Here is a 24,026-nt window from a genome sequence, read left to right on the forward strand (position 1 = left end):
TTACAGCCTTATTCTAAAATGTATGAAATAAAAACATTTCCTCAGCAATCTGCACACAATACCCCATAATTACAAAGCCAAATCAGGTTGAGAAATTTTTGCACAGAAATTCAAAAATAGAAATAACTTATTTGCATAAGTACTTAGACCCTTTGCTGTGAGACTCGAATTGATCTCAGGTACATCCTGTTTTCCATTGATCATCCTTGAGATGTTTCTACAACTTGATTAGACATGATTTGGAAAGACACACACCTGTCTAAATAAGGTCACACAATTGACAGTGAATGTCAGATAAAAAAAGAAGCAATGAGGTCGAAGGAATTGTCCGCAGAGCTCTGAGACAGGATTGTGTCGAGGCACAGATCTGGAGAAGGGTACCAAAACATTTATGCAGCATTGAAGGTCCCCAAGAACACAGTGGCCTCCATCATTCTTAAATCGAAGATGTTTGGAACCACCAAAACTCTTCCCAGAGTTGGCTTCCCGGCCAAACTGAGCAAATAGGGGGGAAAAGGACCTTGGTCAGGGAGGTGAACAAGAACCCACTGGTCACTCTGACAGAGCTCTACAGTTCTTCTGTGGAGATGGGAGAACCTTCCAGAAGGACAACAATCTCTGCAGCACTCCACCAATCAGGTCTTTCCCTCTATAACCCACTGTACCTAGGCCGTCATTGAAAATAAGAATGTGTTCTTAATTAACTGACTTGCCTAGTTAAATAAAGGTATAAAAAAATTTAAAAAATCGGCGCCCAAAAATACCTATTTCCGATTGTTATGAAAACTTGAAATCGGCCCTAATTAATCAGCCATTCCGATTAATCTGTCGACCTCTACCCTGGATTACTGACCTCTGACGGACTCTGAGCCTGCCTGCCGCTCTGTACTTTAGGGACTCTGCCCTGGACTACCGACCCCTGCCTGCCCTTGACCTGTCCTTTGCCTGCCCCCTGTTTATATAATAATCGTCCATTATTTGAACTGTCTGCATCTGGGTCTTTTCCTGAGCCGTAATACATGATGTATTGTATGCAGAGGCTGTAAAACAGATTGGTGGAACTACAGTGTGGAATGATGTAGCTTCCATGGCTGCTTCTGTAGTAAGTGGACCTAATGTCGGGCTGGTGTTAACAATATTACTCGTGTTGTGGAAAGCAGAAATGCCAGGTTGAAGGTTATTGTGGAGACCAGTGGTGGTCAGTGCCGTTTAAGGTGAGGGAAGAAAAAACATTTTTTTTCATGAGCATGGCCTTATTTCTATTACGGCATATTGGATTCATATTTCATTCACCCAGTTCAATGTAAAAGCGATAAGGTTAGGCTACTACATGATTCTCAAATTTCCCCTATCATTGGTCCAACATTTGCAAACAAGTTTCTATTGGACAAATTCCGGTATTTTTATCCCTGTTTTGTTTCGTTTGCTTCCATTTCAGAAATGTTTTTCAACAGAATTGGAGTAATGAATACACCCCTGATCACGAGTTAACACAGTTCACTTTCATAGCAGCCACGTTGTTTTACTTCTCACATCTATGCGCTTTCTTCCTCTCACTTTGTCCCTTCACTTGTGGACTTCAATGCACAACACATCAGCTCCATGTGACCAGATAAAAATGCCAAACCGAGGAAAACCACCACACACAGCCTACATCGTTGTCACCATATTAGCTAAAGTAACGTCATAGTTCAGCATAGCTAATAGAACTAACTCATTATTAAACCCGCCACAATCATGCAGTAATGTTAGTGTACAGTCAGTAAGCAGTTACACCGGCGAGCCCCGGTGGCAAATCATTAATCAAACCAAAAGCTTACCTTAACTTGGAAGAGCTCCAGTGTTGTTGGAAAGTCATAGCCAGCTAGCTAACATAGCATCCCTCTGTTTGAGCAGGGTTTTTCAGTAGGCTAAACTAGCTAGCTGCATTTGTTAGCTAAGTAAGTCAAACTGACAGTTTTAAAAAAATACACTTTATTTCTCTCTTGCTTCTCCTTCATTTTGGAATAAATTAAATTGTTCAACTACTCAACAACTTTTTACGCACTGCAGTGCTAGCTAGCTGTAGTTTATGCTTTCAGTACTAGATGTATTCTCTGATCCTTTGATTGGGTGGACAACATGTCAGTTCACGCTGCAAGAGCTCTGATAGATGGGAGGATGTCCTCTGTAAGTTATCATAATTACTGTGTAAGTCTATGGTATGGGGTGAGAACCATGAGCCTCCTAGGTTTTGTATTGAAGTCAATGTACCCAGAGGAGGACGGAAGCTGGCTGTTCTCCGGCTACACCATGGTGCTACCCTACTGAGTGCTGTTGAGGCTACTGTAGACCTTTTCAAAATAGTGTGATTTAATTAATTATTTGGTGCCATGTGATTTATATTTAGTATAGTTTAATCTGAAAAGGACAACTTTAAAGGTTTTACCATTTTTATTCCTCCCCTTCCTCCTCTGAGGTGCCTCCACCGAGACAGCAAAAGAGATATTGGGGGTAACAGATGGGCTCCTGAGTGGCACAGTGGTCGAAGGCACTGCATCTCAGTGCTAGAGGCGTCACTACAGACCCTGGTTTGATTCCAGGCTGTATCACAACTGGCAGTGATTGGAAGTCCCATAGTGCGGCGCACAATTGGCCCGGCGTCGTCTGGGTTTGGCTGGTGTAGGCCCGTCATTGTAAATAAGACTTGCCTAGTTAAATAAAACTAAAACAAAAAAATGTTTACTGTTGAAATGGATGATGACAATCCTAAGGATGGTGTGTTTCAGCATGATGTAGATAACGTTTAATGGGGTAGGTTTATTTATTTTTGAGGATGTGGTAGGAGTTAGTATTGATTTTTTTTTTTTTTTTTCATGGTAGAACAGAATTGGGCAGATCATGATTGATCGTACTTTCCAGCACAATAGGTGGCGGCAATGCACATAAACGATTGTTTGTGGACTGCAAATGATCTCATAGAAGAAGAATCTTTGTTCAAGTGCAATGGGAAGTATCGCGAGAGCAGCGGGGCAGAAGGGGAAAGCGGAAGAGCGTAGCTAGTTAGCGAATAAGCTTTATATTCGTTAATATTTACATAACATCCGATTTATAAATCCAATTTTGGAATTATAAACATATGTTGAGAGTCTAAGTATTAATCGAACTACTGTCACACTCGATTAGACTACACAATGGATTCAAAGTCAATCAATCTGTCTCCGAGAGAAGAAGGGGAGCTCGAAGACGGAGAGATCTGCGATGATGACACCGAGGAAAAGATGTTTGCGCAGCAGCAGGGTAAAAAGAGGCCTAGTAGCATGAATAACAGCAACTTCTCACGGAATACACGAAAATCGAAACAACCGGCACGAACTTTACTACCTGTCGTGGGTAGCCAGCCTACAGATTTTCGACTTTTAATTCCATACAACCGAGGACCTCATTCGCACAGTTCCGGCTTTACCGCAAACCACAGACAGCAAGGCGGACCAAGTGGACCCGACCGGCCGCCACTGGGACCACGCTGTGACCAGAGCCCGCGTTCCAGTTTCTGGGAACGAAGTCACACAGCCCTGGATCGATTGAGGCACCGGGGGAAACTAGATGACGGTCGCGGGGATTGGGGACGAGGAGGCTGGGGAGACGGGTGTGGGGGAGGGAGAGAGGCTGGTAGGCCCCCCACTGGTCGTTATGGGCCCGGGGAGAATCACAGTAACAAGAAAGAATCTCCCTCGAGAAACAAACGTATCCTTTGGCATTTATCTCACGACATCTATGTGATTGTAAAGTGTGATACATTTGTTAGACTATTACCTTAACATTGTAACTACACATTATAACATTTGTTTGGCTGGTTGTAGCTTCTAGCCTTGAATATGCCTTCATTTAAGTGTAGTCATATAGGCCTTCGATTTCATTGTAGTCATAATGCATCTAACTAACAATAGATCTGCCATTTATAATGACTTTTGGTCATTACACAGTATTCCCCTCCCTATCATCAAGACTCAATTGATGAATAAAAAAATAAACAGTTAATCAAAAACAAAATACCCAGTGTTATTGAGCTGGAAATGAGTTTTTGATTGAAATACATTTTGCTATTAGGGTCTAAGTTTGTAGTCTAACCATGTCATCAAACTCATAATCGTGCCTTTCCTTCACTCCCTGACCATAGAGAAGGTAATGATGGGGAGGAATCAGGTAAGAAACCAACAGATGATGCACAACAACAATGTTGCCAAAGTCGAGAATGGGCTTGACGAGAGTTTTGAGGATCTGCTCACCAAGTACAAGCAGATTCAGCTGGAGCTGGAATGTATTAGAAAAGAAGAGAACCTGGTTCTGAAGCCCAAAGACCTGCCAGCTCAGAACGAGTCTGAGGTCTCTGCAAGTATTCCCCAAACCGAGCCATTACTCGACGCTAACAGTATTCCCAATGAAGCCGCAGCAGAGGACCCGCCAGGCCCAGAGAAGACGGAGGAGAAAAGGGTTTTTCAGGCGTTCAATCTCAAACCTCTACGTCAGAAACTCCTCACTCCTGCAGAAATTGACGCGCTCAAAACAAAAACGGAAAAGAAAGACTCAGAGAAGGAGGACAGTGACATGGAAAAAGGTCAAGTTGAACCAGCTGCTATCCCGGCTGCTACTCCCAAAGGTTTGTAACAACCACTATATAACACAACACTGCAGCAATGTGGGAACACAAACTATAATCAATAATGTATTGTTTTATTTGCCACAGTGTTAACACCCTGTGTGTGTTGTGTTCTGTCTTTTCAGGAGATGAGGAAAAAGATGGTGTGGAGAAAGAGGCAGACAAAAAAGAGGGGGAGAAGGATGCAAAAATATGTTGTGTTTGCTGTGGCAGGGAATCAGATTACCTGGAGAAAGAAGGTGAGAAGGATACAAAAGTCTGCTGTGTGTGCTGCAGCAAATCATCAGAGGACTCCACTAAATCCCCTGTCAAGGTATGAATATATTTAAAAAAGGCAAATACGTTTTCTCCTTACCCAGAGTCAAGTGAACTTGTGGATATCGTTTTTATGTCTCTGCATGCAGTTTGAATTAAGTTGAAGTTAGTTTCTGAAGCCATTGCTAAGTAGCGTTAGTGCAATGACTGGAAGTCTATGGGATCAGCTAGCTGATTGTGCTAATGTTAGCAGATCCCATAGACTTCCAGTCATTGCGCTAAATCTAGTTAGTTTCTGGAATTACTAACTTCAACTTCCTTCAAACTACACACAGAGGTAGAAAATGGCGTCTGTAGCTAGGTAACCATCCAATTGGCGACAGATGTTTATGCGACGATTCTAAAATAATAATAAACTGCATTGTTTCCGAGATGTAGTGTTAGGGCCTCACGCCATATCATCGTGTGACTCCATGTTGACTTCGATAGGATGGTTATTATATCAATATTTGTGCATATAGGCATTTCCACCGCCATTTCTTGCTAAATACATTTTACCGACATAAATCCTACCATTTCGAACAAACAACTGATCGGTTGTCATTGTTAAAATTGGACCGACACTTCATGTTTCCATTACAGCTGTCGTGATTGTTTTTTTTATACAGTATGACTTTACTCGCATAAAAACTGTGAATCGAAACGTGATTAATGAGTTCATCTGACTCTAGGTAAGTAAAAAAAATAATGGTTTAATAGCCAAAATCTCAAACTATCCCCTTAAGGCATGGATCAAGAGTAAGTGATTCAAGGCACAAATATTAACTTGAGATGTGTGTTTGCAGCTCTTTTGAAAGTTTGTCCAAAATGTCCACTGACATAATGTCTGAGTTGTGTCAATGTCAAGTTAGAATCTGGGTTGTCCGGCCCTCTTGTCTCTCTGCAGCCTGAAGTGAAAGGGAGTAATGAAGATGAGGACCTGTCTGAGCTGCAGCTGCGTCTCCTGGCCCTGCAGTCAGCCAGCAGGAAGTGGCAGCAGAAAGAACAGCAAGTGATGAAGGAGAGCAAAGATAAGATCACCAAGGCCAAGCCCTCCCAGGAGAAGAGCTCCTCCACCTCCAGTGCCAAACCACCAGAGAGGGGCAGAGTCACCACCAGGTCTGCCTCTGCTGCCTCGGAGAAGGCCAAAGCTCTGGCCAACAAGCCCCAGGAGAAGACCAAGGTTGGGGCAAAGCCTCCAGCGGAGAAGGGCAAAGCTCCGGTTAAGGGGTATCCAGGGAGGAAGACAGTCAGCCCAGGTGAGCAGGGCCTTTCTGCTTATTCAGATCCAAACTGTCCTCTATGTTGGTTCCAAGCGTTCCATCACAATGACATTCTGGTTTTGGAAATGTTGGTTACATCTTGGTTCTTGTGTATTTTAATAATGCATTTTATCTCTGTGAATATTTGTATTTTAGTGATGTAAAGTGATTGCCATTAAGTCAAGTAAATGGGTTTTGATCCCCTAGGCTCAGCAGCCAAACAGGCTTTCCGAAAGCAGCAGCTAAGGACGTGGAAGCTCCAACAGGAGAGAGATCAGGAGGAGCAGCGTAGACGGGAGGAGGAGCAGCGTAGACAGGAGGAGGAGGAGCGCCGCAGGAGGGAGGAAGAGATCCGCAAGATCCGGGACCTTTCCAATCAGGACGAGCAGTACAACCGCTTCATGAAGCTGGTGGGCGGGTCCAAGCCACCGCGCAACCGGAGCAAGGTAAGACGGACAGGGAGAGAAAGACCTTGCCCCACTCCCAAGGCATTTCCTTGTAGCTTATCTGATTCCTTCAATTATATGTGAACCTTTTTTAAACTATAGTCTCTGCTTAACACCTGCAATGTGGTATGTGGGGTTCTTTCTCTTAACTCTATTGGAATTAGAGCTCTCCTACATTACTGTTAGTAGCATGAACATGCAACATGATTGAAAAAGAGAGCATGTGAGAGACAGACAAATGACACATTTCAATCTCAGTCCAAGGACCGAGACCACACCAGGAAGTCTTCTGGCAAACAGGGATTGGACACCTCAGGGAACCTCTACCAGTACGACAACTATGACGAGGTTGCCATGGATACTGATAGTGAGACCAATTCCCCAGGTGAGCAACCAGCTCACCTGCCAATGCACTATTGAACATATCCAAAGGGATTTTATAGAACCCATCCAACATGCTGAAAGGATTGTTTATAGCCAAGGACATGGCCATCAATTCAGGCCTCTTATTGCAATGTTTGACAGTTTTATTTCTACGACTGAATCTGATTTGTCTAAAATTCAGTTATTTTCTCTTTTAGCGTCTTCTCCAGTACATGATCCATTTGAGGTCCCAGGATGCTTCAGTCACATGCCCATGCCTTTCCCTATGGATTCCCCCACACAATGCAGAATGGTACGTTCCACCCCAAACTCTAAACAAGGACTGTTCTATGCATCTCTTAAAGGGGTAACTAACAAGCTTCCTCTTTCTTTCCAGGTTTTGGGACAGCCGCGTTTCCTGTCCGTCATTCCGTCTGCGCCCCCTCCACCCTTACCCCCAATGCCCCCACCCCCAGATGAGCTGGAGCCTCCCCCAAAGCCGCCTTTTGCTGACGAGGAAGAGGAAGAGGAGATGTTGCTCAGAGAGACCTGCCTCATGTCCATGGCCAACAAGAAGGTTCCACTACTCGAGGTATAACGCTCGATGGCTCCACAGGAGGACCAAGTGCCATGCCTGTGTTATCTGTATTGTGATAGGAGTAGAGGAGGGTTCCATTAGGTCCTAGTCATCCTCTGGAAAGTTAATGAGTCTCAACAGAAGATGCATATGTTTCACTCTTCTGTTAATTTACAAGTGTTAAACAATGTTCAAACTTATCTCGGTACCCTGCTATATCAGATGGGCAACTCTGTCATATCATTTTCCAATTCTACAGCAGCACTTTGTCTTTGAAAAGTGGACTTGGTGAATCTGGCTTTAAAAATGTATTTCTCCCCTGTAGGATATGACCCTTGACAGCAGCCCCCTCTCTCCCTCCCTCCTGGTCAGTCTGGTCCAACCAGTGCCCAGGAGCAACCCTAGTGTGGTCAGCCTCAACACTGCACCCCAGCCATGGAGCAACAAGTTCAGCCGAGGGCACCACCTTCCCAGGCTACCACTGATGGTAAGGATAATACCATAGGAGGAAATCAAAACATTGAGTGATGGCCACATATCTACCCTCCTAGCCAGGTGAAGAAACCATAGAGATTCAAGTAGTTCACGTTTTTTAACGTCCTACAGCGCTTTCACTCTTTCAACCACAATTTTGTTCATTTGGTGCCATTTGTTGACCTATATTCCAAACCGTTTCATACACTCATTGAAATATGCAGAAAATGTCAGTGGATTTGTGAATGATAATTCTCTGAATGGGAAAACTGTCTTGTCTTGCATGTGCTGAAACATGCTTTAAAATATGCTCTTTTGAAATATTTTAACTTCAAAGTCATATTTCCAACAATGAAGTTCTACTTTTTATCCCCCAGCTGAACTGTGTAAAACAGAAAATTGGAGGCCGTGGGTGTCTTTGTGCTCAGTAACTCCATGTAGTGTTGTCTTATGAGAACAATGAGTTGGCACTCACTCTGATACTGCCATAGGAAACACGGGTGGGGTCCCATAGACAGTACATTATAGCAGCACGTGTGCCCAATGACATCCGGCCTCAGCTATGTTCCCAGAGCACTCTGGTTTCTCACCCATGAACAATAAGTTCAACTTAGACTGCATCCCAAAGCTTCTCAGAGTAGGAGGGCTGATATAGGATACATTTTGCCTTTCAGATCATAATAAGACAGAGGTGACCTGATTGGCACTACTATTTTGAGATTAATGGATTTTGAGTTGTGAAGTCAGTGCCCATTCATCACAATGGCCAATTCAAATCATCATATTGTTTCCCCAGCTCCCACGGCACAAGGCGGTGGTGGTACAACTGAACGGTTCAGACGACAGTGACTCAGACATGGAGGCCTGCAGCAGCTCTACACAGACACATTCTGTCTTTGGAGGCCTGGAGTTCATGATCAAGGAGGCACGCAGGAACGCAGAGGTACGTACGTGTGTGTGTCCCAACAGTTTGGCCTCTGAGGATGACCTGTCAGTTTATATATGAATAGCAGAATCCTAATTTGAGATGTGTGATAATTGTATGTGGTTAAAGGGTGATGGGCTGTAATGCTCTTTCTCTCTAAACTTCCAGGCAGCGAAACCCAAACCGACTTCAGGACCTGAGAAGGAGAACAAGCCAGGCAGAACCCCGGAGGCGCTATCTGAAGAGAAGAAGACTGAGTATCAGCTGCTCAAAGAAGAAATAGCCAGGTATATTTTTTTGAAGAGAATGGTCTGACAAAGTGAGGTATAATTTTTCCTCCCAAGCATTGTCTATGGATATGAAATTCATTAACGATTAATTAACATTCAGTGCAATATTAATGGCACCAAAGTGAGAGGGTATTTCTTTAAAATGTCAATGATGGAACAGAGTGGATGACACTCAATGAAATCTAAACAATCTGTTTCTTTTGTTGTCTGATGTAAGTAGGGAGAAGCAGAAGATTCTGAAGGACCACAGTCCCCAAGGTGTGCCCTCTCCTGCAGGCTCTGATCCTGATGTGGACTTTGCTGCAAAGGCAGCGGTCGAGCTGCAGCTGACCGAGGCAGAGACTAGGCTGACCAAACACGGGTGAGGCCCTCAAACACCAGAAGGAAAAAAAACCTAGATGAAGGCTGATGCCCAAACACAATGGTATTTTAAGTAATTGTCTCACATTAGGGAATTACTTGGACTTAGTAATTTTAGTAATTTTTTCCATCTCTCTCCCTTCCGCTCACTCTACCCCTCCTCCTCTCAGGAACCTGCTCCTGAAGGATGAGGCCATCCTGAGGCAGCTCTTACAGCAGGAGCAGAAGAAGGAGGAGGCATTGAAGGCAGCTGAGGCCAAAGTGGCCAAGGTCAAAGAACAGCTCCTGGCCTCAGAGAAGATAGTCAGTGCCAACAAGACTCTCCTCAACAGACTCCAGGAACAGGTGGGAGTTAAGAGCCAGGAAGGAACCCAGAGGGAATGAAACTCAATGGGAATGAGCTGTGAAGTAAATTCCTAGCTGAGGTATTTGCGCCTGGGTGGCCATGTTTATAGCAATGAGTCGGATGGCTGAGGGTTTTAGTCATTGGAAGCTGAATGATGGAATAGGAGTTGTTTCTCCTGGTAATGTTTGGGAAAATGCCAAGCTAAAGGAATGTCTGTAAAGGACAAGACATTTCATTCCGTTCTTTTTTCCATTGCCTTTGGAAGTGTATATAGCAGGTGTGGTCATGCCAACCCTCCTCCTTGGAGAGCTACTGGGTGTGCTGGCTTTTACTCCACACCTGATTCAGCTAACCAAGGTTCTGATGAGATATGTGTGTGTGTGTATGTATCTAATTTATTACCACCCTTTTAAAATCTGTCATGTATGTTCCCACCCTGTAGGTTCATCGTGTTCAGCACCGCGTGTCAGTGAAGAAGAACCACAGCCTGAAGCTGGAGGAGGTGCTGGTCCAAGCCCAGGCCGCCGCAGGCAGAAAGCCAAGTGGTCAGAAACGACGCACGGACATCAGCCACTCCTCGGTGAGCACCGTACCACACCTTACCGACCCACACTATACCATGCCGGGGCCCTTGTTGATTGATAAAGCACAAAAATGTGTTCAACAAGGACATGTCCACTAGGGAACAGCATAAATTGCTTTGAAGTGGAAAATTATTGGACTTATTGTTCTAACACTTCCTCTGTTTCAAAATGTATAGTCCTGTTTCCTTTCTACCAAACACCAACCAGTCGTAAGTAAAGGCCAAAGTTCTCTAAAGCATCTTTCTGCCCACCCTCCATTCTTCAGCCTGTGAAACGTCTGTGTGTGGAAGTCTCCGTCGCTCCCCGCGGCTCAGAAAGGCACTTCGCCGACCTCCTTGCCCAGAAGCAGCGTCTGCAGCAGCTGGAGTCAGAATACGCCCTCAAGATCCAGAAACTAAAGGAGGCCCAGGCTCTCCACAACAGAGGGGCGGTCCCTGAACCCCCTCTACCCCAGGCCACCTCCACCCCTCTCCCCAGGGCTCGCCACCCCAGCATTCCCCCCACCAGCCCCTTCCCCCTGCCCCAGCCCTCCCTGCATGACCTCACCCAGGATAAACTCACCCTGGTCAGCAGCGAAGACCCTACCGAGACGGAGGAGAGCGACTTGGAACCTGCCGCCACAGCCAGGCCCTCAGCCCAGAGTGTTCGTAGACGCTCCTTCAGAGAGACCGGCTCCTTCACCAAGCCTAAGCTGGACTCTGGTGGGACTGGGCTGGTCAAGGATAGTCCAGCCAAGCCAGTTGTGGTTAAGGCCTCGGGGCCCGGGGAGCTGTTCCTGGGGCTAGAGGTGGAGGCCCTGCAGAGGAGGGACCAGCAGCAGGCCAGGCTGGGAGAGCTGCTGCTGGGGGAACTACGGGCGCTAGGAGGCGCTGTGGAGAAACCCCCTTCTGGGAAGGTAACCCATAATATATCACTAACTGGCCTCGCAAACACAGAATTCAAATTCCCTTTTTTTGTGTGTTTTAAAAATTGCTCTCGACAGTTTTCTTATTTGGTTGATATGTGCAGTTACTGTATAATACAATACAGCACACGTGTCTGAAACTATGTTTTTCATTTATCCTCCATGGTTGGGAGACTGAAAGGTTTGTGTTCATTACTTTGATGTGCAGGTGATATCGGAGGATGTGGACACCATGGCTGCCCAATCAGGCCATGCCGAGCTGAAGCCTGTCCCGTTTGGACCATATCGCAGCCCTCTCCTGGTCTTCAAGTCTTATCGGTAGGTGGCTGATTCACTGCTAGGGTTGCTCCCAATTGCTAGTGCCAAGAACAACACCCTGCCATCAATCAAACCTTTCCATCTTGTCCCTTTCTTCAGGTTCAGTCCATACTTTCGAACCAAGGAGAAGTTATCACTCAGTTCTGTGTCTTACAGCAATGTTGTAGCTCCCAAAAAGTGTTTCTGTGGCTTTGACCTCACGGGCACATGCAATGACGATGACTGCCCGTGGTAAGTCATTCCTCCTAGTGTGTGTGTGTGTGTGTGTGTGTGTAAACAGGCATGTGAATATAGACTCATGTCTGTTTCATTATAACCAACCAACCTCTCCCTTTGGGTGATCTGGTCTATGTTTCTAGGCAGCACATGAGAAACTGCACTTTTGGTGGAAACCAGCTGTTCCAGGATATCCTGTCGTACAACTTGGCCCTGATTGGCTGCTCTGAGAGCAGTACTGGTGATGTCATCAATGTTGCCACAGGTGATAGAACCACACTGCGATCTGGCAATATTTAAATACCATTGAGCTTAGAATGTATGTATTGGTGATCGATAGATTCCAAAAAGTTCACTATTCCATGAGAAATACATGAGGCTTTTACTGACAATGGTTGATTTGTTGTCCTATTTTCAGAGAAGTATATAAAACAGCTGTTTGGGGCTAACAACGATCGCATGGGGATGGACCAGAAGGCTGTTCTACTCGTCAGCAAAGTGAACGAAAGCAAAAGACATGGTGAGATTTCCATACCATTCATACTCTATCCTTACACTAAGCAGCTATGGTTGAACACACTATTTAGCAGTTGATCTCTTTTTTAGAAATGTTCAAGAATAGAACCCTTCTGACTTGTTCAACTTGTGTTTTGTCTAGTCCCTCCCTTCACCACGTGTAAGGATCTCAGGAGGTGGAGGCCTCAGCCCGCTTACCAGGCTAGCCCAAACACAGGGGACGACAGCTGGGACGAGAGTAGAGACACTGGTCCAGTTAAATACGGTGAGAACTGGTTAGTCAGTAGGCTCATCTCCTAGCAACAAACCAGTCTTCCAAGCAGAATTACAACTTATCTGAAGCACAGTGTAAATAATGGAAGTAGCACTAACAGTGATTGCCTCTCTTCAGTTGTGCAGAACTGGAGATCTGACCTTAACCCTCTGCTGTTTGTCTGTTTCCTTCCTTGTCACAGACGGTTGTTCCAAGAGAAGTCTGTCTTCTACCATGGATGTGTGTGTGACCCCTGACGACAAGCGCTACTTCATTAGTGAAACTGACGACATATCTAACCTGGAGACCAGTGTCCTAGAGAGCCCACGCAACGCACAGCTCTGGATCAAACTGGCCTTCAAATACCTCAGCCAGAAAGAAGTGTAAGTGGATGCCCCTCAAATACTGAGCCTCCGGAGTGTTAAGTTGTGTCACTGAGTGTATTTTTAACCTGAATGAAAAATGCAAATAGATTTGTATTTGTATTTTTTGTATTTATTATGGATCCCCATTAGCTGCCAAGCAGCAGCTACTCTTCTTGGGGTCTAGCAAAATTAAGGCAGTTTATAACATTTTCAAAACATTACAATACATTCACATTCAGGCTCCTACTCTACCACTACCAGAAATGTACAGTACTAAATCCATGTGTATGTATAGTGCATATGTTATTGTGCGTGTGTGTGTGTGTGTGCCAATGTTTGTGTTGCTTCACAGTCCCTGCTGTTCCATAAGGTGTGTTTTTTTTTATCCGTTTTTTAAAATATAATTTTACTGCTTGCGTCAGTTACTTGATGCGGATAGAGTTCCATGTAGTCATGGCTCTGTGCCTCCCATAGTCTGTTCTGGGGACTGTGAAGAGACCTCTTGTGGCATGTCTTGTGGGGTATGCATGGGTGTCTGAGCTGTGTGCTAATAGTTTAGACAGTCAACTCGGTGCATTCAACATGACAATACCTCTCATAAATACAAGTAGTGATGAAGTCAATCTCTCCTCCACTTTCAGCCAGGAGAGATTGACATGCATATGCATATATGATGTGATATGCAACATAATGTGTTATGTTGCTTCCTTGTAGGTCAGCGGCTGAGTGCCTGGATGCTTCGTTGAACACTCTGTCTCGGGCCCTGGAAGATAACCGGGACAACCCAGAGATCTGGTGCTATTACCTGTCTCTGTTCTCCCGTCGAGGGAAGAGGGATGAGGTGCAGGAGATGTGTGAGATGGCTGTGGAGCACGCCCCCGACTACCAAGTCTGGTGGAGTGTAAGTTCTCATGTCCAACCAACCCTCTGTCGACCTACTGTGGGGCATTTCCTCTACAGGGCTTTGTGTGTCCAACTCTGAGGCCTGGTTGTAGAGCGCATAGTTCAGGACCTTTGGTTTCGCAGTCCTGATGGTTTTTATTTCCCTTGGACACTTGATGTAAATGTTTGGCAGAAGATGACCACACCTGGTTTTCCAGGTAGAAGTGAGTCCCTTGTTAAATAGCACAGACGAATATCAGCAGGACTGTATGTAACCGCTGTCTTTTCCCCTTTAGTACCTAACCACGGAGAGCTTGTTTGAGGGGAAGGACTATGTGTGTGGTCGTCTGCTGCAGTACCTGCTGGACTGTGTGGGGACTAGTGGTCTCTCTGAGAGGCTGTCCTTCCAGCTATTAGAGTCTCTACTCTACAGGGTCCAACTCAGTGTGTTCACAGGCCGGCTACAGAATGCCCTGGCCATCCTACAGGTAAGAGACTGCAAAAAAAGTCTGTCTTGAGCGCCACCAATATAGCTGCTACATCAATATTCTGTTCCAAGCCATATGACACCTTACTGCTGCAATCAGGCCAAACAAACTCATACCTCTTAGATTAGCTACTGCTATACAAAATGCACAAGGTTCCCAAGATGCTCAAGGGTGAACGATAACCTGTTAATTTCAGAATGCCTTGAAGTCAGTCACTGAGCGGTGCATTGCTGATTACCTGACCATAAGTGACCGTTGCCTGGTCTGGCTGTCCTTCATCCACCTGACTGAGTTTGACCGCCTGCCGGCCAGTCTGTACGACCCGGCTAACTCCAACCCCTCCAGGATGGTCAGCATCGAGGCCTTCGCCCTCCCCTGGAGAACACCGCTCGACGTCCGCACAGAGCCTGACACACTAATCGCTGTGTTCGAAGGTGAGCCATCACCATCGACACGGGGTTCAACGACACCCACATAGAAACTGTCCATGCTTTTCCCAGGTCTCCTACTTAGTTTTTTCACACAATTATGTAGACTTTTTCCACAGCTGCTCATGGTAGTTTATTTGTAGTTGTGCTATTTCCGCTCAGTCACTAGGCTTCATTTTTTTCTGGCACAGTAGATCTGTAAATGTAGTGGACAGCTGAGAGAGAGGGGCATTGATTTCATACTGGTTTGTTCAACCCTTTAGATGCACTGCGACAGTGCACAGACCAGACTCTGCCTCCCAGTGAGAGAACCCTGGCCTGTCTGCCTCTACACACTAACCTCATCACTACCTATAGCCTGCTGGGAAGGTAAGCTCAACGCTGGCATTCTGATAGCTGTGTGTGTGCGTGTCGAACCTAATAAAATCAGGCTTGTCTAAACTATTGGGCATGCAAGTTGTTAACCCTTTACATTCGTACCCTTATACGGGTTAAAAATGGCAGATTTTGACACTGATAAGCATCTAAATTGGAACGTAGTGGCTGTACAGTAACATGCTATAAATGACATCAGAGCTCAGTCTCTGTGCTTCACCGTTCTGAACTTGAGCACTGCACATGACAAGAAGTTTCCCTGATCCCTCTGACTAATTGGGCAACTTTAGAAAATGTTTTTGTTGTCTGAGTGAGGGAAATGCTGTAAAATAAGAGGACTCAATGTATTTTGAAAGATGAGACGTTGAGGATTATAATAAATACTGATTTGATGTCATACAAGCAAGACAAACACCCGTGAGTCCAAATGTGCACTTCACATCATAAAACTCATGTCATATACAGTGTCAAGATGACATGGTGTCATACCCTGGGTTGTTCTGAACAGAATAAGCTTGTTTGTTTATTGTGATGAACATTTGGCATGTCACACGCATCTGAATGAGCTCAGGACTCATTTCTTTGCGCACCAGAATTGCGATCTGTTTCTCTGAATTGCCTCATAGTATTTTATAACTTATAAAACTCATATTGGTAGTCTAAAGCACTGCATCGCTACAGATCCTGGTTCGATATTGGGCTGTCGCAGCCGGCCGCAATTGGGAGACCGATGAGGTGACGCAGGGGAGGGTTTGGCCAGCCAGGATGTTCTTCTCCAATTGCGCACGCTGACACGGTCGCCAGGTGTACGGCATTTCCTCTGACACATTGGTGTGGCTGGCTTCTGGGTTAAGCGTGCTTTGTGTCAAGTAGCAGTGCGACTTGGCAGGGTTGTGTTTTGGAGGACGCATGGCTCTCGACCTTCGCCTCTCCCGAATCCATACGGGAGTTGCAGCGATGGGACAAGACTAACTACCAATTGGATATGATGAAGTTGGGGAGAAAAAATAAAAATCATACTGCCGTTTTTCTGGATTGCGTAAACGACAGTAATTGTGTGATGGCTTGTTCTAGTTCCTCAATGGCACGGCTAGGCAAGCTTATCAAAGCACCTTATAGTGTAATGGCTCTTTGTCATAAGCGCATTGAAATTGCTTAGGAACTGGGAACACTTTGGAGAGGTGTGTGGCCAGGTGTAGACACCAGTTAGTCCTCTCCCTCAACCTTGGTGTGTTATGTTGCACCTACCCCACATTTTCCAGGAATATTCTCATGTTAATCAATGTATCCAGAATATTTTCTGATTTTTGTTATCAACAAACGTGGCAAAAAGTGCGTGCTTTAAAATGCACATAAAATCAAGTGTTATGTTTAGATTCAGTCTTGTCAGGCAAACTGTGTACTCACCTTTTGGTCTAATCATGTTCCCAATAGCTCCAAACTGTTCTCCTTCAATTGCTCATATTTCTTCTGTAAGAAACATTTCAATTTACCACTATCCATATAGGCAAATTCCAACGAGGGTAAAAGGTTGGTGTGTGTGTGTGCATTTTTATGGTTGTCATTAAACTCTATTAATGTTTCTGCTAGTCTTAACTAAAATGTAATAAAACTGACTTGCACCCTGTAGGTACGATGCAGGCCTGGAGCTGTGTGAGTCCCTGTTGGCGCTGTGCCCGCATTCATGTGCCCTGTTGGATGCCCTGTCAGGCCTGTATGTGGGGAAGGGGGATGGTGAGCAGGGTGTTGGGGTGTGGCTACGGGCACTGTCCCAGTGTCCACACAACGCAGAGGTCTTCTACCACACCTGCAAGTTCCTCATGGCTCAGGTCAGTCTCCCTGTCAGTGGGCTGTGTGGAGCTCCCTTTTAATACAACTTTATGTATCCATCCCTTTGGGCCATTTAAGCAAGGTATGGTCAATTTACATTTAACTGTCATTCTGTGTCATCTCAACCAACATTCTCCACAGGATTCAAAAGAAGATTTTTGAAATGACAAGAAATTTTACCGTACTGTTTAAGAGCTGAATCCTTTCAATTTTTGCGCTTGAATGTCTCATGTTGCTTGTACACAGTTTCTAGCATGACCTAGCTAGCCTGTCTGATGTATCTCTGAACAGGAGAAGTCCAGTTGCATCGCTCCTCTGTTCCGGGGGTTCGTCCTGTCTTTCTGTGACAAGGAGAGAAGTGACCAGCAACCTGTGGATGTGCTACGGTTAGTCATTTTCTCCTCAAACTTAAGAAGAAATGAATGTCCTAACTCCTAAAACGTCAGAAACAACCTGACTTTTTGCAATTGAAGTTGCTTCCTTGAATTAATGTGATCTCCACTTCTTTTCAAGGTACATCATTGGTATTCCAACAGTGGACATCCTAAGAGGCCCAGTTATCAAAAAACAACTTAAAGAGCAGCTTAGCCACCAGATGCCTTACCTAAACCTGGTCCATTGGTAATTATTGTGACGTGATATCCCGACTGACCCTGCACTACGCGGAAGCCCAGCTCTTATCCTTATATGGCAGTTCAATGCACTGTCATTAACATTTATCGGTAACAGTTTACAATAAGGTTATAATTAGATGATTAAAAATGTAGAAATACAAGAAGACACGACGACGGTTGGGCTTCCTGATCATAATCATGTTTTACAGTGAGACAATATTTCATTTTTTGGTGTCTTGTCTTGCAGTCTGTGGCAGTGGGTGCACGGTAACGTTGGAGAGGCGATGGATACGTTTGAGAGAGCCCTCGGAGCCGTAATGCCGCTAGACGTTCTTCACAAGCTGTGGATAGAGTGAGTCTTGTCTTGCAACAAGTCTTCAGCATGTGATCGTTGCATTCAGCCTCTCACCCACCATTGTCATCCATAAGGATAGTACTATCATTCCATGGGGTTAACGGGACAACGTCTGAAGAGGTTCAAGCCATACTTAACCAGCCAGATTGGAAGATCCTTATAGCAATGATAGCAGGCACACTTAAAATAAAAGGACCTGGAGGTAGTACAAGCTTTAATCAGGATGACAATCTAATCAGACCACAGTGTGGTTGGTTAGCAGCTAGCCTCTGAGGGGCTGCCATAGGAATGTCATGTCCACACATCCAGGTGGAGGAGGCCCCAGAGACTTAACCCAACTAACAGTCTAACTGTTCTCTCTCCAGTTATCTCCTCTTTACCAGCAGTAAGCTAGCTGGGAGCCCCTCCAACAGCAGAGAGCTCCGGGTGTTTTCAGCCTTGGTTCAGCGTTGCCTAGTAACTGTCCCGTCTAGGCTTGAGGTTCCGTTCAGCTCGGCCCAGTACTGGAGCTGCTTCAGATTTCACAACAAGGTAGGTAACTGGGTCATGTTCAGCAGGGAATAACATTGTGAACGTCCTGATAGAAATATACACAGTGTACAAAAAAATATTTTCATGACATAGACTGACCAGGTGAAAGCTATGATCTCTTATTGATGTAACCTGTTAAATCCACTTCAGTCAGTGTAGGTGAATGGGAGGAGACAGGTTAAAGAAGGATTTGTAAGCATTGAGACATGGATTGGATGTGTGCCATTCAGAGGGTGAATGGGCCAGACAAAAGTTAAGTGCCTTTGAACGGCGTATGGTAGTAGGTGCCAGGCGCACCGGTTTGAGTGTGTAAAGAACTGCAACGCTGCTGGGTTTTTCACACAACCGTTTCCCGTGTGTATCAGTAATGGTCCACCACCCAAAAGGACATCCAGCCAACTTGACACAATTGTGGGAAGCATTGGAGTCATCATAAGCCAGCATCCCTGTAGAATGTTTGACACCTTGTAGAGTTCATGCCCTGATGAATTGAGACAGTTTTATGGGCAAAATGTGGGGTGCAATATATTAGAAAGGTGTTCGTAATGTTTTGTACACTCAGTGTACAATGTAGGACAAACATGCCTCTCTGAAATGTAAAATAAGCAATCATGTCAGCTCATTTCGATTTGCAAAGTTTGCCTATGGGCTTTATCTTCCCTGTACTTGTCCACCTACATTAACCGTATGCCATGGACCAGATCACTCCAGATGGCAGAAATCAGTGGGATGAGCTATAGGAGGATATGCTCATTGTAATGACTAGAATGGAATGGTATCAAACATATGGAAACCACATCCGTTCCGTTGATTCCATTCCAGACATTACAATGAGCCTGTCCAATAGTCCCGCCCCCCCACCAGCTTCCACTGCCAGAAATCCACCTAACCCCTCAGGTCCTATGTTTGTCAGGAATTGACTCTCCTTGAATTGATCGCATTTCACTTTCGTCAGTTAGTGGCATTGTTTGCGTCTTTAATTTAAACGTGTTCATATTTGCAAACCCCTGGACTTGTGCTCGGCAGGTTGTCTCCCACTACCTGAGCTGTCTGCCTCATACCCAGCACCCCCACGTCCTGGAGAGACTACGATACACCATGCCCACCAATGCTGAACTTGCCCTGAGGTACCCAAAGCACCCGATAGACACAGCAGACAAACCAGGAGCTAATTGTATGCTAACTAGTTTGGCTTGCTTGGACATGGACAGAGGGTTATAGAGGTTGAAATCTGTTCCAGTTGGAATGATGTTTTGGCAAATTATTAAACTGTAGACTGCTGGGTATATTAGTCACTGTATGGTTATGTCTGCGGAATAGGTTAGTGTTATGGCTGGGTTTAATATTTCTTGTCTTGGGCCTGTAATATGCAGACGGTTTGATTTGTTGTTGTATAGGTTGCTGCATCAAGAATGGCAGGATGGAAACATAGAACATCTGAAATTCCAAGCCAGAATGTTGAGCAGTAGCGTTCCAAACTGTCTGGCCAACTGGAAAATGTAAGTCCAACTCTCTCCTCTTTGCTGAACAGCACTTGTGCTGCTGGTATGGCAACAAGGTGAATATTATTCTAGATGGATTCTCACTGTTCTATTGCACTTATCAAATGCCCTTTTTCACATACAAAATGTGGCTTCTGTCCGACTTCAATCGCAGCTTTGAAAAGCAGGCAGGCAATTCCTGCTATCCAAGTGCTGACAGGCTTTTGTGCTGTGTGTTTTTCGGCAGAGTGATCGCTGTGGAGAGGGAACTAAAGGAGCGCTCCGAGGTGAGTTAGTAGGGGTGGGTGGGCAGGGGGGAATGAAAGAAGTGTGTAGGGGCAGTGAGACGATTGAGTAAAGGAGTGGATGGATGAAGGTAATAGTTTAGGGAGAGGGATATTGACATGGAGGGAGAGAGGATTGTAAATCAGCAGGGGAAAGTAAATTATGCATGTTGGTCTGTTGATGATTCTGTGTTGCTGTCACAACCTCTTGTGTGTTGGTGTTTCACTTTGCATATTTACCTTGACCCAGCTCTCCCATGATCTTCCCTTCATTTTGTTGTAATCTATTTCTTCCCTACAGGCTATTATCAGTGTTCGCCACAATGTAATGTATGACAGTTAAAAGGCTTACATCTGACCACGGTGACTAAATGGAATGGTTGGATGTTGTATTAGAGTAAAAACTATACTAGTCACTAAAACCACTGACCTTATTCCATGCTGTCTGTCCTGTTTTGTCCTTGTCCTCCGCTAATCTGACATGTGGCTCCCTCTTGGTGTTTTCCTTTGTTGTAGGTCCGGCTTCTTTATCAGCAAGCCCTGCAAAACCTTCCACTGTGTGCCACCCTATGGAAAGATGTAATTCTCCATTCAGTTACTATCTCTCTAACACACACACCTCAGCAACAAAAAAACATTTTTTTACTTTTTTGTTCCACCTGGCAGATAATGCACGCATGTTCAACTACCCCCCCTTCCCCTTCCCTCTCCTCTCTGTCCCTTTCCAGCGCCTGCTGTTTGAAGCTGCGGAGGGAGGTAAAACTGATAAACTGAGGAAACTTGTTGACAAGTGTCAAGAGGTGGGAGTGAGTCTAAGTGAGCCCCTAAATTTATGCTCGAGCAAAACGGAGGGAGAGGAGCACTGAGGATCAAAAAAAACTAGATTCAATCTATCAGACCAGACCACTGCCAAGTTTAGCCAGATAGGGGCAGACTCTGCTGCTAGCTGTCTTAGCAGCCCTCCCGCAGTAGCGCAGTCCCTGGGCGGTCGGGAGGTGTCCGCCCCTAGCAGGACGGTTGTTCGGTCATCCCTGAAGCCAATGAATGAACTCCCTCCTCCCTGTCCAAACTCTGGGCCACGCACTCAGGGTTCTATCCCCTAACATCATGTACGTAAGTATAGACCTGCTAACTAAGTGACATCTTTGCTGTTCTGTTTTTCATTTACATGTTTTTTTTTCTCTCGTACTGTCAATTTGAATTATCTTTTTATTTTGACCTTTATGTACGGGGTTGGAGGAGTTGACAGATTATGACATCCTGACAGGGATGTTGACATACGTCTGTCTTCAGTGTTTTTTAAAGGATGTTTTCCCCCAATAGTAACGCTCGCTGCTGCTATCTACATACAGTATGTCACTTTTTGTTTTCCAGTGTCTTCCAAGGGAAGAGATAAATTACTCGTTTATTTCGATATTTGTTTTAAGTGATCAAAATAAATAAAACAAGTAACCACATGAAAATGAAATGGCCTGCCATGGTGACAACAAAATGGCTGCCTACATAAGTATTTCTATTTGGCCTCTATCATCACTGACACCTTTATTTTTGAGACTGCCAGCCACAGACTGCTGAATGCTGTGATCTCCTCTCCGCCAGTCGACCAGCGGGGAAGATCCTTTAAACGCATCACTAGGCGAGGATAGTCACAAACATTTACTAGTTTAAATGTTCTCATGTGCAATTTGGTTTTGTAAAAAATATATTATAATGGTTAAGAGTATTTGAGAGGAGGAGCCAAGGATGAAAGTATTTCAACTGTTTTTGAATGTTGAAATTGAATGTGTTTATATTAAATTATTTTCTAATTAATTTATTCTGTTCTGTCTTCATTTGCTTTGTAAGATTTGGTTGGGTTTGGGCGAAGAGGGAACCTTGTCAACTGGAGTGAAAACAGATGTTGAATATGTTCCATCAAGCACATAGGAGTCAGACCATAAATAACAAACATGATCCAAATAATTTGCTTTATACGTTCCACATTTCAAACACTCTACATTTAACTTATTTGACCTTACTGTGACATTTGGTAATATCATTCAACTTGTAGCAATAAACAAACATGCCCTTACATTAGTGTTTGCTTTATATTATTTTTGGTAAACGACTTGACAATATTACATTTCCTCTATTGGCCAACTGATAATTCACAAACCATAGATCAACTAGTAGGTCCAATCTTTCTAAATACTTAATAAATATATATATTTTCACCTAGAAAAAAGGGATGCAACAAAAATATGAACAATTATAATTCATTAAACTATTCCAGAGGTCATATAATTGTCAAAGTATGGTGACAGTTACTGTGTGTGTGCTGATATTTCAAGTACTTGAGAGTTGCTTAAAAATAACACTGTTACAGACCACTTCCATGTATATGTATCCGAGGGTCACCTCAATGTTATCTATACCTCATGACTTACCCATCCCCCAACCTGTCAACAGTGTCACTATAACCATCACTGTTTCAGTGTGGGTCCCCGTGACTGGTGCTGATGTGACACCGCTTGTCACCTAGGTTAGAGTCTGGAGAGAGGTGTACTCCACATGGGAGTGGGCAGGGGGACTAGCACCAGCAAGGAGTTAAGCGTTCTCTTCCACTTACAGTGTGAGAGAGACAAGGGCTTGCATGGAGTCACATGACTGTTTCTCCATGTCTTTGGAGTTCACTGAGGAAAAACGAGTGTGGCGCTGCCCTTTCTTTAGCCTGTGTGTTGTCCAATAGAGAAGCCTGCTGAGATCTTCCCTGAAATGAGGGCTGAGGAGCATGTAGAGCAAGGGGTCCAGACAGGAGGGCAGGGGCCCCACGAACAGCAGGAGGGTCTTAGCCACCTTAGGGCTGGAGAGCAGGAGGGGGGAGGAGAAGGAGGGAAGTGTCACAGGGAAAGAGAGGAGGTAGTTGGTGAAGAGGAGGCAGGCCATAAGTTTGGTCACAGAGTAGTCCTGGACAGTGACTCCCTCTTTCTCTGCTGTGTCTCTGTCCATGTGACAGTAGTGTCTGGTATAGATGGCTGTCATCAGGAGGTAACACAGGGAATTGAGCAGTACCAGGGCCGTGGCATAGCTGTAGCCCAAACGGGAAGAGTGTCCGTAGGGAGAGGCCATGCAGAGAGAGGAGACCCCATACTCACCCATAGTGAGGAGAGGTAAGGCGGCAATGGCTCCAGCCAGGAAGCAACACAGAGCTGAGATACCTTGAGCACACCCCCATCCCAATGGAATCCTCCTGGTCTCAGTCTCAGACCACTGTGAGCCACGGACAGTACATCCACGATATAAGACAACTGCCGTCAACAGGAAGACACTGGCCTCTGAGGAGAAGACAACCTGGCCCACCCTCCCACCACGCACCATAATCAGTATAGTGGTCAAATGAAATGCCGTCTAGTACTAACAGGGCTGCGCTAGAGACGCCATTGAGGAGGTGGACCCAGGCCAGGACTCCCAGTAGATGCTGGGTAGGAGAGATCGGGGACTTTGAGGAGAGGGCGATGGATACCAGGACCAGGGAGTTGGACACCAAGGAGAGGATGACGATAATCCAAACAGCGCCTCTCACCAGCCAGCTCCCAAATAAACTCTGACATGACTGGAACGGACCTGGGGACAAACAGTTGTCAATG

The 24,026-nt window shown here is 45.1% G+C and overlaps 1 protein-coding gene and 1 pseudogene across 3 annotated transcripts; one reads left to right on the forward strand and one right to left on the reverse strand.

Moving 5' to 3' along the window:
* Positions 1-2,990: 2,990 nt before the first annotated feature.
* On the forward strand, positions 2,991-22,212 carry LOC118395940 (zinc finger C3H1 domain-containing protein-like). 3 transcript variants are annotated; one of them, XM_035790039.2, is made up of 35 exons: positions 2,991-3,726; positions 4,160-4,639; positions 4,765-4,952; positions 5,841-6,192; positions 6,403-6,641; positions 6,900-7,026; positions 7,223-7,317; positions 7,402-7,596; positions 7,907-8,068; positions 8,852-8,998; positions 9,149-9,267; positions 9,488-9,631; positions 9,801-9,975; positions 10,419-10,556; positions 10,826-11,455; positions 11,673-11,782; positions 11,882-12,013; positions 12,142-12,263; positions 12,417-12,518; positions 12,657-12,779; positions 12,970-13,150; positions 13,847-14,033; positions 14,311-14,502; positions 14,699-14,936; positions 15,194-15,299; positions 16,936-17,134; positions 17,427-17,521; positions 17,649-17,756; positions 17,997-18,101; positions 18,470-18,635; positions 19,662-19,762; positions 20,033-20,134; positions 20,364-20,403; positions 20,917-20,979; positions 21,129-22,212. In XM_035790039.2, exons 1-35 carry the CDS (start codon positions 3,174-3,176, stop codon positions 21,264-21,266), a joined length of 6,354 nt encoding a protein of 2,117 aa, XP_035645932.1. In that variant the 5' UTR covers positions 2,991-3,173; the 3' UTR covers positions 21,267-22,212. The 3 variants fall into 3 exon arrangements, with proteins under 3 accessions (XP_035645932.1, XP_035645934.1, XP_035645933.1); XM_035790041.2 differs by having other exon boundaries at positions 11,939-12,013; XM_035790040.2 differs by having other exon boundaries at positions 9,491-9,631.
* Positions 22,098-24,026, reverse strand: part of LOC118396048 (leucine-rich repeat-containing G-protein coupled receptor 5-like) — a 29,019-nt pseudogene continuing 27,090 nt past the window's right edge.

Source organism: Oncorhynchus keta, chromosome 17 (genome assembly GCF_023373465.1).
Source record: "Oncorhynchus keta strain PuntledgeMale-10-30-2019 chromosome 17, Oket_V2, whole genome shotgun sequence".
Lineage (NCBI taxonomy): Eukaryota > Metazoa > Chordata > Actinopteri > Salmoniformes > Salmonidae > Oncorhynchus > Oncorhynchus keta.